Below are 18,591 nucleotides of genomic sequence, written 5' to 3' on the forward strand. Positions count from 1 at the left end.
TCCTGCTTTTTGGAGTTTGTATTTTATATCCCCTTTACTTTTGTTATGGGGTTTGAGTTCTGGCATGGTTTGGTTGCACTAAAACTTTAACCACACACAGTCACAAAAATTTTAAACAACTTGACCCATTTCAAACGTGAGCTGTTTGTTCATCTTTTGTACAGCTCAGATTTGCTTCCCAGTAATAATTACCTCTTCCCACATGAAATAGCTGCTACTGTCACAGCATTTTTGAAATACTGAAGAGCTTAGTGATGCTGCTGAATCATGGTTAAGATAACTGGCAATTGATTTCTACAAGGATAATAGAGACAAGTTTTTCCACAATTATATTTATATGCTCTGCTGTTGAGAATTTGTTCTGATAGCTATATAGTTATATTCATTATATTTGTTCTTAACAACCAAATGGAAATTACTTTCCGAATTGGTGACTAACTCAATCAATCATGCATTTAAAAAAAGTATATCTTTGTACATAAAAACAGTGAAATTATAATAGTGTTTCAATCCTTCCATGTTTTTAAAAAAGAATCCAATATGTCTGTATTGTTACACCTTTTCAAAACTACTATACTGATGCTAAGATACTGAATTCTGAGAATCAAGCCTAAACACCATCCCTTGTAAAGTCTCAACTATGGTTATTCTGTACAGACTGCAATTATATACTAAACTTAGCCACATGACTAATGTCATAGTCATAATATAAACTTAAATGTGTGTGGTCAGAATGTAAATGAATATGAAATTCGTAATTTCTAATGGAAAAATAAGAAAACATCCACAAAAGTGAAAATCGCTGTGTGTACTTCGACATTCCCATTCTTTCTGCTAAATGTGCAAATAGAGGTCTGAATGCAAAATGGCCAAAACAAGATGATGACTCATTGAAATGGATTCAAGAACACCCTCAAAATGGGGCACTGGAATTAACACAAAAATGATTAAAATACACACTCGTAAGCTAGCGCTACAGTGGAACTTAACAGATGTTAAGGATGGAGTTGGTTGGGCTACGGGTTTATGAAGCAGCATGGACTTAGCATATGAGCTAAAACCAAAATATCTCAGAAAGTGTCACAAGAGTATGGAGAGAAAATATTCTCTCTCCATCACTTTATTATTCAACACTGAAAGAAAATGAGTGTGGAACTAAGCCAAATGGCAAAAAAGGATGGAACCCCCCCTAACATTTCAAGTGCCAAGTAACAGAATTATTGCCATGAAAGGTGCTAAAACTGTAACTATGTAAACAAGTGGAATTGAAAAAATGCACTACACTGATGTCCTTTTCCAGGTATTGTTCACATACAAGACAAGGGTTGGGTGGACAAGGCTGGTATGAAATTATGGATTAAGAGTGTGTGGGAGAGAAGGAAAGGAGCTGTATGGAAAGAGTTCTCTTCTTTGCTATATCAGTTTAGCAGTCATTTGAAGTATTCTGTGAAAGAGAAAGAAATTGAGACAGGGAAATATAGAGCTTGCTGTTATTCCAGGAGGACTTACTTCACAACTGCAACCTCTTAATGTCTCTATAACTAAACCATTTTAAGTGTATGTAAGAAAAGAATGGAAGAAACGTACGATGGATGAAACTCAACAAGAATTCACGCCAAAGGGAGCTTTAACATGACCTACAATCAAACAAGTGTGTTAGTGGATAAAACAATCAAGGTCTACAGTGAGAGAAGACATTATTGTTAAATCTTTCAAGAATGCAGCATCAGCAATGCTCTTGGTGGCAGTGAAGATCATCTTATACATGAAGAGAACAATGACGATGATGAAGAGGAAGAAGAAGAACGATCAGGTGATGATTTCAGAGATTTTAAAGTTCAGTTTAGTTTTATAAACTAAGAATTTTTTAAAGTCTGTCTTCGCAATCTACTAAGAAAAATGGTCAAAAAGCTATTTAAAAATTGCTTAAAAATTAAGGTGTGCCTTATAGTCCATAAAATATGGTAATGTGTAAGTATCTTTTAGTTGTGCCTGTCTGGAACTTAACATGTCATGTTTGCAGTAAGTAGCAATCTGTCTTTTCCTTACATTCTTGATATTCCAAGCTGGAGTTTCCATTGTTTAAAATATATTTCACAACTTGTTAAAGAGTATAACAGTACAGTAACTTGTAGGCGAAGGTCAATCTGTGCATAATGACGAACCATAGCTTAAGAAATGATTGCATAATTCCTTTGCATAAAAAAAAATCCATTGAAACTGCTCCAATTGACATGTGATTGTTTAATGCTTCCTGCACTACAGCTCCAGAGTAAATATCTCAAAAGTCTGAATTACTGCTATTCCTTCAAACCCTTACAATTAAAACCAGATCTATTTTTAATAAAAGATGGGCATATAATTTCCAACAGAGCTGTTGATATTAGTTTTGAGAAATATCTATGGAACCTTAAACATTTTAAAACAAGTAACACTTTTGATGGTCCATTTAACTTCTGTACCCTCAATGAAAGTAATTACAGTGAATACTCATAAATGCATGGGATTCTGGAAGAAGAGTGTCTAAACAGATCATTGTCATTCATGTTCCCACTGTAGCATCAGGGATACAATGGCTGACATGTATTCATCAATTTTTTAAACATGGCAAAACAAAAAACAACAAAATGCTTATTTCAAAAGACATGATGTACATTACATATTACAAAGATTATTTTGGTACAAAAGTTGAAATTATGAAAATATCACAAATGCTTTATATTATTGCACTGACTTTTAAGTGTGGAATATCACAAAAAATGACACTTAACTATGTGGAATGTAATTTCAATTGTTTCAATATCAGAATAAAAACCTATCTTTCAGTTAAGTATTCCATGTTATTTACTTCTATCCACATGGCAGTGGTTACACACAGCCACTCTACACTATATTTTCAGTCAGTTTTATAAATGTTTATCTGTTTCTGTAGACAACAAAGCAAATATCTTGCAAAGATAGGCACTATATTCATTTATATTGGCATCCGTAAATTGCTTGTTTGGTGTGAAATTTGTGCTATATTGATATAAAATAGTTAACATTTTATTAATAGTTGCTCTTAGAATTCCTTATTTTGCCATATAAGCAAATCACTTTTTTTACAAAAAAAAGTCTGTAAAAATATGTAATATAGTAAGAACAGTAACTTTCAAATGTACTGTTCTAATTACATTTATATGTATTCATGTCGGCAACATGCATCTCTTATGTGTCATATTTTTCTTAAATGTATGTACAGAATACATTTTTATATGTACATACAAATTATACACGAATATCTTTCTTACAACAAAGCAAATGTTCACATTTAATGTGATGACTAAGAACTGAGAAGTGTTCATACTGGTGTTACTCACAGGGTAAATTTCCAAAATAAATATGAAATTATTTACATTTAAATACAATAAACCCCTGCAAATCTTAGTCAAAGGCAAATACAAAGTACAATCACAGGTAACATTACCAAGGACATTTATCTTAAAATGACTATGAGACAACATTAACTTCTCGAGGAGACGACGTTACTGCTAACATTGGTTGTTCTTCTCTTCTCGCTTCACATGTTGCTTGTCTAATTGCTTCCTTGTAAGGACCACGTTTTTTCTTATTGTATCGTGTCTAGATGTAGGAGGGGAAAAAAAACACACACACATAAATAAACTGAGTTCTTATCTACCTTCTTACTGAAAAATAACTACATGTACAAAATAGCATACATACCTTGAATGTTTCTAAGAATGGACTAAGCTGATCACAAGGCATTAAAGATGAGGTAGATGATCCATACCATGCAACATGAGCTTGAGGAGCAAGTGACATACCATCGTCTTTCCGCGCAACAGTAATACTCAAAACCTAAAGAAACAAATTATTCCAATTAAATTCTATGTAAAAATATGTAACTGGTATGTCCTTGAATGCAGATATTTATTTTAGAAAACATTATGAATCTAAGTTTATAATCAGTAATTACAGACTGCACATTTTTAAAGAGTGACAACCACAGTGCTCACTTTCACTGAGAGAAGAAATGATGATGTATCTCAGTAACAGGACATAAGGGCATGAGTGAGGCATTAGCAGAATAGAAGCTGTCAGCCAAAGCAATTCTTGTTCTGTGAGGTGGAACTACATAACCACAAACTTTCATAAAACAGCAAATCCAGAAGTCCAGACCAATGTTATTCATAAGTAATTACATCTACATCACTACTCTGCAATTCACACTTAAGTGCCTGGCAGATGGCTCTTCGAGCCACCTTTAGACTATTTCTCTACCATTCCACTAACAGCATATTGGAAAAATGAACACTTATATCTGTCTGCACATGCTCTGATTTCTCTTATTTTATTACAATGGTAATTTCTCCCTATGTCATTGGGTGTCAACAGAATATTTTTGTGTTCAGAGAAAAAAGTTGGTGCCTGAAAGTTCAACAAAAGATCTCGCCACAGCAAAAAATGCCTTTGCCTTTGTTTTAATGATTTCCACTTCAACTCGCGTATCATACCCATGACACTCTCTCCCCTATTTTGTGATAATACAAAACAAGCTGGCCTTCTTTAGACTTTTTCGATGTCAGTGATCACATGCTGCACAGAATTACTTTAGTAGAAGATGGTCAAGTTCAGTGCACACAGTCTCTTCATTCCAAATTGTTTGTAATCATAATTCCTACATATTCAGCTGAATTGAGAGAATTTAGATTTGTGTGATTTATCGTGCAGCCAAAATTTAACGGATTTCTTTTCCTACTCACTGACATGACCTCCCAAATTTCCTTATGCAGACACAATTGTCACTTTTTGCACCACAAAGATATCATGTCTCAGTCATTTTGCAATTGATTTTGATCTTCTGGAGACAGCATCATCTGTAGACAATTTAAGGGGGCTGCTCACATCGTCTCCTACACTGTTTATGAAGATTATGAACAGCAGAGGGCATGTAACACTTCTTTGGGGAATACCAGATATGTCTTACTCAATTTTCGTACTGTGACTTTTCAAACAGGAAACCACAAATACAGTCACACAGATGAAGTGACAGAAATACATTCTGACCAGAAGTCTCTTCTGAGAAACACTGTCAAAAGCCTTCTGTAAATCTAGAAATATGGAATCAATTTGAGATCCCCTGTCAATCGCACACGTTGTTGTTGTTGTTGTTGTTGTGGTCTTCAGTCCTGAGACTGGTTTGATGCAACTCTCCATGCTACTCTATCCTGTGCAAGCTTCTTCATCTCCCAGTACCTACTGCAACCTACATCCGTCTGAATCTGTTTAGTGTATTCATCTCTTGGTCTCCCTCTACGATTTTTACCCTCTATGTTGCCCTCCAATACTAAATTTGTGATCCCTCGATGCCTCAGAACATGTACTACCAACTGATCCCTTCTTCTAGTCAATTTGTGCCACAAACTTCTCTTCTCCCCAATCCTATTCAATACCTCCTCATTAGTTATCTACCCATCTAATCTTCAGCATTCTTCTGTAGCACCACATTTCGAAAGCTTCTATTCTCTTCTTGTCCAAACTTGTTATCATCCATGCTTCACTTCCATACATGACAACACTCCATACAACTACTTTCAGAAACGACTTCCTGACACTTAAATGTATACTCTGTGTTAAAAAAATTTCTCTTCTTCAGAAACGCTTTCTTTGCCATTGCCAGTCTACATTTTATATCCTCTCTACTTCGACCATCATCAGTTATTTTGCTCCCCAAATAGCAAAACTCCTTTACTACTTTAAGTGTCTCATTTCATAATCTAATTCCCTCAGCATCACCCGATTTAATTCGACTACATTCCATTATCCTCGTTTTGCTTTTGTTGAAATTCATCTTATACCCTCCTTTCAAGACACTGTACATTCCGTTCAACTGCTCTTCCAAGTCCTTTGCTGTCTCTGACAGAATTACAAGGTCATCAGCGAACCTCAAAGTTTCTATTTCTTCTCCATGGATTTTAATACCTACTCCGAATTTTTCTTTTGTTTCCTTCACTGCTTGCTCAGTATACAGGTTGAATAACATCGGGGAGAGACTACAACACTGTCTCACTCCCTTCCCAACCACTGCTTCCCTTTCATGTCCCTCGACTCTTATAACTGCCATCTGGTTTCTGTACAAATTGTAAATAGCCTTTCTCTCCCTGTATTTTACCCCTGCCACCATCAGAATTTGAAAGAGAGTATTCCAGTCAACATTGTCAAAAGCTTTCTCTAAGTCTACAAATGCTAGAAACGTGGGTTTGCCTTTCCTTAATCTAGCTTCTAAGATAAGTCGTAGGGTCAGTATCGTCTCACGTGTTCCAATATTTCTACGGAATCCAAACTGATCATCCCCGAGGTCGGCTTCTACCAGTTTTTCCATTCGTCTGTAAAGAATTCACGTTGGTATTTTGCATCCGTGACTTATTAAACTGATAGTTCGGTAAATTTCACATCTGTCAGCACCTGCTTTCTTTGGGATAAGAATTATTATATTCTTCTTGAAGTCTGAGGGTATTTCGCCTGTCTCATACATCTTGCTCACCAGATGGTAGAGTTTTGTCAGGATTGGCTCTCCCAAGGCCATTCAGTAGTTCTAATGGAATGTTGTCTACTCCCGGGGCCTTGTTTTGACTCAGGTCTTTCAGTGCTCTATCAAACTCTTCACACAGTATCATATCTCCCTTTTCATCTTCATCTAGATCCTCTTCCATTTCCATAATATTGTCCTCAAGTACATCGCCCTTGTATAGATCCTCTATATACTCCTTCCACCTTTCTGCTTTCCCTTCTTTGCTTAGAACTGGGTTTCCATCTGAGCTCTTGATATTCATACAAGTGGTTCTCTATTCTCCAAAGGTCTCTTTAATTTTCCTGTAGGCAGTATCTATCTTACCCCTAGTGAGATAAGCCTCTACATCCTTACATTTGTCCTCTAGCCATCCCTGCTTAGCCATTTTGCACTTCCTGTCGATCTCATTTTTAAGACGTTTGTATTCCCTTTTGCCTGCTTCATTTACTGCATTTTTATATTTTCTCCTTTCATCAGTTAAATTCAATATTTCTTCTGTTACCCAAGGATTTCTACTAGCCCTCGTCTTTTTACCTACTTGATCCTCTGCTGCCTTCACTACTTCATCCCTCAGAGCTACCCATTCTTCTTCTACTGTATTTCTTTCCCCCATTCCTGTCAATTGTTCCCTTATGCTCTCCCTGAAACTCTGTACAACCTGGTTTAGTCAGTTTATCTAGGTCCATCTCCTTTAATTCCCACATTTTTGCAGTTTCTTCAGTTTTTATCTACAGGTCATAACCAATAGATTGTAGTCAAGAGTCCACATCTGCCACTGGAAATGACTTACAATTTAAAACCTGGTTCCTAAATCTCTGTCTTACCATTATATAGTCTATCTGATACCTTCTAGTATCTCCAGGCATCTTTCATGTATAAAATCTTCTTTTATGATTCTTGAACCAAGTGTTAGCTATGATTAAGTTGTGCTCTGTGCAAAATTCTACCAGGCGGCTTCCTCTTTCATTTCTTACCCCCAATCCATATTCACCTACTATGTTTCCTTCTCTCCCTTTTCCTACTCTCGAATTCCAGTCACCCATGCCTATATATTTTCGTCTCCCTTCACTACCTGAATAATTTCTTTTATCTCATCATAAATTACATAAATTTCTTCATCATCTGCAGAGCTAGTTGGCATATAAACTTGTACTACTGTAGTAGGTGTGGGCTTCGTGTCTATCTTGGCCACAATAATGCATTCACTATGCTGTTTGTAGTAGCTTACCCGCACTCCTATTTTTTATTCATTGTTAAACTGACTCCTGCATTACCCCTATTTGATTTTGTGTTTATAATCCTGTATTCACCTGACCAAAAGTCTTGTTCCTCCTGCCACTGAACTTCACTAATTCCCACTATATATAACTTCAACCTATCCATTTCCCTTTTTAAATTTTTTCTAACCTACCTGCTTGATTAAGGGATCTGACATTCCACGCTCCGATCCGTAGAACGCCAGTTTTCTTTCTCCTGATAACGACGTCCTCCTGAGTAGTCCACGCCCGGAGATCCAAATGGGGGACTATTTTACCTGCGGAATATTTTACCCAAGAGGACGCCATCGTCATTTAACCATACAGTAAAGCTGCACGCCCTTGAAAAAATTACGGTTGAAGTTTCCCCTTGCTTTCAGCCATTCGCAGTTCCAGCACAGAAAGGCAGTTTTGGTTAGTGTTACAAGGCCAGATCAGTCAATCATCCAGACTATTGCCCCTGCAACTACTGTAAAGGCTGCTGCCCGTCATCAGGAACCACACGTTTGTCTGGCCACTCAACAGATACCCCTCCGTTGTGGTTGCAGCTGCGTTACAGCTATCTGTATCGCTGAGGCACGCAAGCCTCCCCACCAACGGCAAGGTCCAGGGTTCTTATTTCGAGCAAATAAAGAGCTAGATGTGTTGCACAAGAACGATATTTTCTGAATCTATACTGTCTGTGCCAACAGACCATTCCTTTCAAGGTAATTCATAATATTCAAACACAAGATACTGCAAAACGACGTCAGTGCTTTGAGTCCTTAATTCATTGGATTACCCCATGAACCACGGACCTTGCTGTTGGTGGGGAAGGCTTGCGTGCCTCAGCGATAAAGATGGCTGTACCGTAGGTGCAATCACAACAGAGGGGTATCTGTTGAGAGGCCAGACAAACGTGAGGTTCCAGAAGAGGGGCAGCAGCCTTTTCAGTAGTTGCAGGGGCAATAGTCTGGAAGATTAACTGATCTGGCCTTGTAACAATAACCAACACAGCCTTGCTGTGCTGGTACTGTGAATGGCTGAAAGCAAGGGGAAACTACAGCCGTAATTTTTCCCAAGGGCATGCAGCTTTACTGTATTTCGTCCTCTTGGGTAAAATATTCCGCAGGTAAAATAGTCCCCCATTCGGATCTCCAGGCGGGGACTACTCAGGAGGATGTCGTTATCAGGAGAAAGAAAACTGGCATTCTATGGATCGGAGCGTGGAATGTCAGATCCCTTAATCGGGCAGGTAGGTTAGAAAATTTAAAAAGGGAAATGGATAGGTTGAAGTTATATATAGTGGGAATTAGTGAGGTTCGGTGGCAGGAGGAACAAGACTTTTGGTCAGGTGAATACAGGGTTATAAACACAAAATCAAATAGGGGTAATGCAGGAGTCAGTTTAATAATGAATAAAAAATAGGAGTGCGGGTAAGCTACTACAAACAGCATAGTGAATGCATTAATGTGGCCAAGATAGACACGAAGCCCACACCTACTACAGTAGTACAAGTTTATATGCCAACTAGCTCTGCAGATGATGAAGAAATTTATGTAATTTATGATGAGATAAAAGAAATTATTCACGTAGTGAAGGGAGACGAAAATTTAATAGTCATGGGTGACTGGAATTCGAGAGTAGGAAAAGGGAGAGAAGGAAACATAGTAGGTGAATATGGATTGGTGGTAAGAAATGAAAGAGGAAGCCGTCTGGTAAAATTTTGCACAGAGCATAACTTAATCATAGCTAACACTTGGTTCAAGAATCTTAAAAGAAGGTTGTATACATGGAAGAATCCTGGAGATACTAGAAGGTATCAGATAGACTATATAATGGTAAGACAGAGATTTAGGAACCAGGTTTTAAATTGTAAGACATTTCCAGGGGCAGATGTGGACTCTGACCACAATCTCTTGGTTATGAACTGCAGATTGAAACTGAAGAAACTGCAAAAAGGTGGGAATTTAAGGAGATGGGACGTGGATAAACTGACTAAACCAGAGGTTGTACAGAGTTTCAGGGAGAGCATAAGGGAACAATACACAGGAATGGGGGAAAAAGTACAGTAGAAGAAGAATGGGAGCTCTGAGGTATGAAGTAGTGAAGGCAGCAGAGGATCAAGTAGGTAAAAAGATGAGGGCTAGTAGAAATCCTTGGGTAACAGGAGAAATATTGTATTTAATTGATGAAAGGAGAAAATATAAAAAAGCAGTAAATGAAGCAGGCAAAAAAGGAATACAAACATCTCAAAAATGAGATTGACAGGAAGTGCAAAATGGCTAAGCAGGAATGGCTAGAGGACAAATGTAAGGATGTAGAGGCTTATCTCACTAGGGGTAAGATAGATACTGCGTACAGGAAAAGTAAAGAGACCTTTGGAGAATAGAGAACCACTTGTATGAATATCAAGAGCTCAGATGGAAACCCAGTTCTAAGCAAAGAAGGGAAAGCAGAAAGGTGGAAGGAGTATATCGAGGGTCTATACAAGGGCGATGTACTCGAGGACAATATTATGGAAATGGAAGAGGATGTAGATGAAGATGAAATGGGAGATACGATACTGCGTGAAGAGTTTGACAGAGCACTGAAAGACCTGAGTCGAAACAAGGCCCCTGGAGTAGACAACATTCCATTGGAACTACTAATGACGGCCTTGGGAGAGCCAGTTCTGACAAAACTCTACCATCTGGTAAGCAAGATGTATGAGACAGGTGAAATACCCTCAGACTTCAAGAAGAATATAATAATTCCAATCTCAAAGAAAGCAGGTGCTGACAGATGTGAAAATTACCGAACAATCGGTTTAATAAGTCACAGCTGCAAAATACTAACATGAATTCTTTACAGACCAATGGAAAAACTGGTAGAAGCCGACCTCGGGGAAAATCAGTTTGGATTCTGCAGAAATATTGGAACATGAGGCAATACTGACCTTATGACTTATCTTACAAGAAAGATTAGGGAAAGGCAAACCTACGTTTCTAGAATTTGTAGACTTAGAGAAATCTTTTGACAATGTTGACTGGTATACTCTCTTTCAAATTCTAAAGGTGGCAGGGGTTAAGTACAGGGAGCGAAAGGCTATTTATAATTTGTACAGAAATCAGGTGGCAGTTATGAGAGTCGAGGGGGCATGAAAGGGAAGCAGTGGTCGGGAAGGGAGAGAGACAGGGTTGTAGCCTCTCCCCAATGTTATTCAATCTGTATAAAAATTCAGAGTAGGTAATAAAATCCATGGAGAAGAAATAAAAACATTGAGGTTCGCCGATGACATTGTAATTCTGCCAGAAACAGTAAAGGACTCGGAAGAGCAGTTGAACGGAATGTACAGTGTCTTGAAAGGAGGATATAAGATGAACATCAACAAAAGCAAAACGAGGATAATGGAATGTAGTCGAATTAAGTCAGGTGATGCTGAGGGAATTAAGATTGAGAGATGAGACACTTAAAGTAGTAAAGAAGTCTTGCTATTTGGGGAGCAAAATAACTGATGATGGTCGAAGTAGAGAGGATATAAAATGTAGACTGACAATGGCAAGGAAAGCTTTTCTGAAGAAGAGAAATTTGTTAACATCAAGTATAGATTTAACTGTCAGGAAGTGGTTTCTGAAAGTATTTGTATGGAGTGTTGCCATGTATGGAAGTGAAACATGGACGATAAATAGTTTGGACAAGAAGAGAACAGAAGCTTTCGAAATGTGGTGCTACTGAAGAATGCTGAAGATTAGATAGTTAGATCATATACCTAATGAGGTGGTATTGAATAGAATTGGGGAGAAGAGGAGTTTGTGGCACAACTTGACAAGAAGAAGGGACCAGTTGGTAGGACATGTTCTGAGGCATCAAGGGATCACAAATTTAGCATTGGAGGGCAGCATGGAGGGTAAAAATCGTAGAGACCAAGAGATGAATACATTAAGCAGATTCAGAAGGATGTAGGATGCAGTACGAACTAGGAGATGAAGAAGCTTGCACATGATAGGGTAGCAAGGAGAGCTGCATCAAACCAGTCTCAGGACTGAAGACCACAACAACAACAGCTCATGTTAGGACACATGATGGTGTCAGCCTGTTGCAACTTCACTGTTAACTGGCATGAAAACACAAATAGAAAAAGTTAATGGTTTAAATTAACATACAAACAGTATAACCACTAGAAAAGCTAAGCTTTCACATATAATACTGATCTTTTTGCTGTGTCCCCCCCCCCCCCCCCCCCCCGCCCCGCCCCGAGTGTGTGGTTACACAGCATCCTAAGAACACCAGCTTAAATTGCAACGGATGAATATTTCTGACAAGCACAATTATAAATTTCACTGCTGTGCACCGAACGTTTTGTGGGTTATCTGTCTAAATACATGTTCCAGTGAGCACTTCGACTTCTCCAAAGAAAAGCCAATTACATGTGAAATTGCTCAAGAACTCACTTCTTTTTGCCATCATTATTGCATAATTTGGCATCTACAAAAGATGTAACATAAATATAATAAACTAACCTTGAAATTTGATCTTTTTTAGTGTGTGTTAGGTTTTTAAGATGTCAGCAAAATTTTAAATAATGGCATTAATAGCTGGTCTTCTGGGTCCAAAACTTTTCTAAGAGAGTCTAATGCTCTGTGTTTTATGAAATTCATTGTACGTTCTCACACATAACAAAATTTATCTTGCTTAAATGGAAATTTACTTTGAAAGTAACACATCTGAAATCGCTGTTTGCAATATACCCATACCTGTTAGAAATGTAAGCAGTTGAGATGTCAAACTCATCGAAACAAGGCCCAGAAGAAAGATGTATCAAAAGCAGTTTGTTGTTACGATGTATTGCACAGTTTTTGACACATTTTGCTGTTAGCATAGGCATGTGTCAAAAAATTCCCTTTTTCCCCCCCCTGATTTCTCAGGGCTTATACACCGTGCCTATTTCACTTCCTTAGGGGTTAAATTTTCAAAAATAGTGACAAGCATAACTTTTACTTCTAACAGAGGAACCAAATACAAATTTTCATGGGTTTAGCTTCAAAAATGGCTGCACAGTAAATATTCCCATAAAATCTTTCATCCCCTGAATTTCCAAAAACAGTGAAATATGTATTTTTTAATTTCTAACTGCAAAGCCAAATTTAAATTTTGGTAGTTCTAGCTTTTAAAGGCTGTCATAATAAAATATTTTCATAAAAACTCTCATTCTCTATTTTATCCCCTTAGGGGTTCAATTTCCAGAAATACTAAAACACCTTTTTTTTTATTTGTGACCGAGAACTCAAATACCAATGTTCATAGCTGTAGCTTTAAAAATAAGGACATATTTTCAAAAAATGCCTTCACCCACTATTTCATCCCCATAGGGTTAAATTTCAAAAATGGTGAAACACATATCTCTCTATTTCTGACCAAGAAACCAAATACCAATATTTGTATGTCTAGCTTCAGGATTCCTTTAATAGTGACATTTTAAAAAAAAAAGGCCTTCATCCCCTACTTCAGCCCCTTAGGGTTGGAATTTCGAAAAATCCCTTCTTAAACGACACCTAGAGTTTAAGATCCACACCTTTCTCCACATTTCACATTTCTATCCTTAGCGGTTTGGGCTGGGTGATGATGAGTCGGTCCATCAGACAGTCAGGATATTGTCTTTTACATACTGGGATGAAAAATAAATTTCTCATTTGCTAAAGCTATTCTTTCTTTGAATTGAAGCCATATCTGGTCTCTACTTATACAGTTAGTTTGGAAGGAGTGGAAACACTCTCTTACAGGAAGATGTCACACGAATTTTTATCTGTTTTTTTTTTTTTTAAATAGATACATTTTACATTTTCTTTTGGCAGATCTGGATGTTGCGACAGTCAATTTCACTACAGTGACCTTGTGATCATTAAGCCCTGTATCTGTCATGATGTGCCCTATTTCCTTTATTGCAAGAACTCAAGTATGTTTCCGTAACCATTTACACACTTGTAGTGGGTTCCTGAACTAATTGTTCAAAATAATTTTCTGAGAAAGCATTCAATGTGAAATCGGATGATGATTTATGCCTACCAAGGGCTTTAAACATGTATTTTCATGAACATATCGCGGGCAGATTGAAGTTATTACCAAGTATTACTGCATGGGTAGGGTACCTATTTGAAATGAGACTATAGTTTTCTTTGAACTGTTCAGCATCTGAATCATTGGAGAGGGATGGGGAGGGGCTAAGTAAAAGAAACCAATTATTAATTTATTACAGTTGTCCGGTAGAACCTCTACCCATACTAACTCAAAGGACGTATCTACCGTATTTACTCGAATCTAAGCCGCGTTTTTTTTCCGGTTTTTGTAATCCAAAAAACAGCCTGCAGCTTAGAATCGAGTGCAAAGCAAGCAGAAGCTATGAAAAATGTTGGTACACAACTAACTTCTGCCGTTGAATATATGTAGCGCTACGCAGGCATGCTTTGTAGGCACAAAGATAAATACTGGCGCCAAAACCTCTGCGTCAGTAAATAATTTTTTTAAAAAAAGTGGAAGACGAGCTTTTTTCTCCGCCGCGAGTTTCGACCACTGCATTTTCATACATTATCCAATGAAGTAAATTCAAATTCCGTATTGTTCATCTTCGAATGTAGTACTACGAAAATCTGACTGGCAAAACTGTTTGGGATGTTTGTCAATATGGCCAACTCTACGTTCTCAATTTTTTCCTATCTGTGAGAAGAGATGGTAGCTAGTAGGAACGTGATGAAATTTGAATCATATACAGTATTCTCTTCACCATATGAATAATACGAATATAAACATTTTGCCGTATATTCTTTCGTGTTTGCTGCTATCTCATTTAAATCCTGTCTGCCAAATAAACTACGAAACTAGAGTGAGACAACAGCAAACGCGAAAGAATATACGTATCGTGTCATGTTTATATTCGTATTATTCTTATGCCTAATAGTGATACAGTAAGAAATGAAGCACAGCAAGTGACTAGATTTTTAAATCTAAGATGACTCTAATTTCTGTGCAGAATTTGATGTAATAAAGAAGCGGCCGCAAAGATTTTCAAACGGAGAAAAATTTTCGAGTGGTAGCGCGCACAAAAGCAAGCCATGCCGCGAGCCGCGACAGACTGTAAACACGCACTATCAGAATGCGACAAACAATGCATGACACAGTACAGTAATGCATTTTCAGCTTAAGAGTGACGCAAACACCTATAACAAAGAGAACGGCACTTATCAGATCAAAGCAAAATAAGCAATCGATTCAAACCAGACGAAGCATGTGAAAAAGGAAGGGTACCCGTATAAATACGGACGGAGCACCTGACTCATAGCAATGGCTACGTGGTAAAGCTTAACTGCTAAGCTTACGACTCGAACCAAACTACTGTAGCTGTATCGTAATTCATTCGACCTAAATTGTGTCTCATATTACAATGGACCAACTTTGTTTCGATTTGGAGGTGCGGCCTAAAACTTCTCTCTCCCCTTGAATTTCGAGTCTCAAATTTCAGGTGCGGCTTAGATTCGGGAAATTTTTTTTTCCTTTATTTTGAGTCTCATTTTTCAGGTGCGGCTTAGATTCGAGTGCGGCTTAGATTCGAGTAAATACGGTACTTCATTTTCACTAAAAGATAAACAACTTCTAACAGCAACAAATATGCTGCCATCAAGTGAATTTAATCGACCCTTTCTGAACTCTGTTACGTCTTTTGTAAAAATTTTAGCTAGACTTATCTCCTGCTTTAGCTTGCTTTCAGTACCTATACCGACAAAATTCTCAAAGTGTACACATCATATGCTCAGGTATGATCGATGATTCTTTTTGACAAACAACAAACCTCATCCTTATGATGCAGGTACCACTTCAATATAACGGCTAGTTGGTCCTCATATTTAAACTCCAACAAATATATTAGATTCAATATTACACAGAAAACACTTCCTCATGTTCTGGAAAATTATATTTGTTTAGCCACAAACTGGCTTTCGGTTTCTTAGGCCATTATCAGCCTAAGATGCCAGAAGCTCATCTGTGACCAAACTAATACAGTTTTGCAGAGGATAAAGATGGAAAATTTGGTTAATCATATGTTAAATTCATTTGGACAGATTACTGCAACTGGACCAGCACATCCCACATTTGTCAACAATCTGGTGATTGCTCCTTCCAGAAATTCATCAGTTATCTCACCGAGTCCATGCGGCGCAGAGAGGGATCGGGTACCCACTAAAGCACATGAAGCACTGTATGACACAGGATCACCACCAAACTACACACACACACACACACACACACACACACACACACACACAGACACGATCCACTAAGATGATGATAGGTTATCATGGTTAAACAAAAAAGAAAAATTAAAGGGCATTTAAATCAATATATCTTTTTCCATTTGAATGTATGTTGTCCCATATAAAATGTCAGACAATTACAAGCTTATCATTAAATAATTTATATTAAATCCAACATTCTCAAACAAGAAAAATCAAGGATGGACTAATGACAATTATGAGAAAGATAGATTGTCAGTGGAGATGTTGAGTCACAGACAGGCACAACAAAAAGACTGATAAACAAGTAAGCTTTCAGGCAAAAGACCATTTCTAAATTAGACAACACACACACACACACACACACACACACACACACACACACACACACAACCACTGTCTCTGCCTGTTCCACTGTCTCGTGCGAGCAACAGCACATGATGGAAGAAGCAATCTGGGTCGTAGGGGTAAGGAGGAGGCTGGAGTGTGCAGGGGGAGGGATGGCAAGGTGGGGATGGTGGATGATAGAGTGCTGCTTGTGGGAGCATACAAGGATGAGGTTGGGAGACGGTAGGGCAGCTGGGCGGGAGGTTAGATGGAAGGGGGCAGGTGCGGCAGAAAGGGAGAGAAGTAAAAAGATTATGGGTGTGTTTGTTGAGTAGAGGGCTGTGTAGTTTAGTGTTGGAGTGGAAACAGCGAAGGGGATAGGTGGGTGAAGGAAAATGACTAATGAAATTTGAGGCCAGAAGGTTTAGGGGAACGTAGGATACTTTGCAGGGGGAGATCTCCACTTGCGCAGTTCAGAAAAGCTGGTGTCGGTAGGAAGGATCCAAACAGTACAGGCTGTGAAGCAGTCATTGAAATGAAAAAACATTCTGTTGGGCAGCGTTTTAAGCAACTGAGTGGTCTAGCTGTTTTTCGACAACGGTTTGTCGATGGCCATTCATGCGGACAGACAGCTTCTTGGTTGTCATGCCCTCATAAAATACAGTTCAGAGGTTGCAGCTTACCTTGTGGATCACATGCCTGTTTTCACAGGTACCCCTACCTTTGACAGGATAGGTGCTGCTTGTGACTGGACTGGAGTAGGTGGTGGTAGAGGATGTATGGGAAATGTCTTACTTTTAGGTCTATTACAGAAATATGAACTATGAGCCATGGGGTTGGGAGCAGGGGTTGAGTAGGGATTTGCAAGGATGTTATGTAGGTTCAGTGGGCGGTGGAATAACGTGGTGGGAGGGGTGGGAAGGATATTGCGTAGGACATTCGTCATTTCCAGGCACGGTGAGAGGTAGTTGAAACCCTGGCAGAGAATGCAACCTAAAAGCTAAGCTGCAACCACTGTGCTGTGTTCTATGTGGGCATGACAAACAGTAAGCTGTCTGTCCCCACAAATGGCCACTGACAAACTGTGGTCAAGAAACAAGTGGACCACCCTGTTGCTGAGCATGCAGCCAAACATGACACCCTTCAGTTCATTGACTGATTCAAAGTCTGTGCCATTTGGATCCTTCCTGCCAACACCAGCTTTTCTCATTTGTGCAAGTGGGAACTCTCCCTGCAATATATCCTATGTTCCCATAACCCTCCTGGCGTCAACCTTCGTTAGTCACTGCCCTCACCCACCTATCGCCTTCTCTGTTCCTACTCCAGCATTATACTTCACAGCCCTATATTCTGCCAAGTACCCATAGTCTCTGTACTTCTTCCCTTTTCCGTTGCCCCCCTCCCCTCCATTTATCCTTCCGACTGCATCTAGCTACCTTACCCTCTCCCCACCTCATCTCTGTATGCTCCTACAAGCAGTACTTTACTGTCCCCCCACCCCTACCTTGCTATTTCTACCTTGCCTGCCCCCCCCCCCCTGCCCCCTCCTTACCACCACCATCCAGACTACTTCTCCCATCATGTGCTGCTGCTCGCAACCTGGCCTTGGCAGATAGACACAGTGGTGATGTGTGAATGAGTTGCGTTTGCTTTAACTTGTGTTTCTACATTGCATAATTTAGAAAAAAGGACTTTTGGCCAAAAGCTTACTTGTTTAGGAGTCTTTTTATTGGGTCTGTCTCCAACTCAATGTCTAACATTTTGACTCTTCTGATGAATTCACACTGAGGAAAGATGTTAATCATTTTCATCTTTTTTTCTGAAGGAACAGCACAAAAAAATCAGCAGTAGATAAGACATTATCAACATCACTGTAAAAAAAAACCAAATGAACTATTAAAACATGGCCATCTTAAGTGTGCACCAGCTACTCCAACCCAAGGTGTATAAAACACTCACAGCAAATTCCACTTGTCAGTGGTTTGGGCCTAAGATGAACATCTTAGATAAAGCATAAAGCATAAAAAAGAAAACATCACAGACAAAAGTGATCACATTTATGAATAGTTTCAAGGTGTTTTCTCATCCTGCCAGAAACCATACGCAACAACAATGGAACAATCTGAATCAACAATCGCATTTCATGAAACCTGTAATGTTCGACTACAATAATACTAGTGTCCTACTTGACACG

At 38.6% G+C, this 18,591-nt stretch overlaps 1 protein-coding gene across 1 annotated transcript in view; it reads right to left on the reverse strand.

Moving 5' to 3' along the window:
• Positions 1-2,229: 2,229 nt before the first annotated feature.
• LOC126187321 (PWWP domain-containing protein 2B-like) overlaps positions 2,230-18,591 on the reverse strand; it is a 224,949-nt gene continuing 208,587 nt past the window's right edge. Inside the window, exons 5-6 of the mRNA XM_049928333.1 lie at positions 3,724-3,858; positions 2,230-3,621 (exon numbers count right to left, since the gene is read on the reverse strand). Of these exons, the coding sequence (XP_049784290.1) occupies positions 3,490-3,621; positions 3,724-3,858 (267 nt within the window). The 3' untranslated portion in view covers positions 2,230-3,489. The remainder of the gene's footprint in view (positions 3,622-3,723; positions 3,859-18,591) is intronic.

The sequence above is a fragment of the Schistocerca cancellata genome, chromosome 5 (genome assembly GCF_023864275.1).
Source record: "Schistocerca cancellata isolate TAMUIC-IGC-003103 chromosome 5, iqSchCanc2.1, whole genome shotgun sequence".
NCBI classification, from domain to species: domain Eukaryota; kingdom Metazoa; phylum Arthropoda; class Insecta; order Orthoptera; family Acrididae; genus Schistocerca; species Schistocerca cancellata.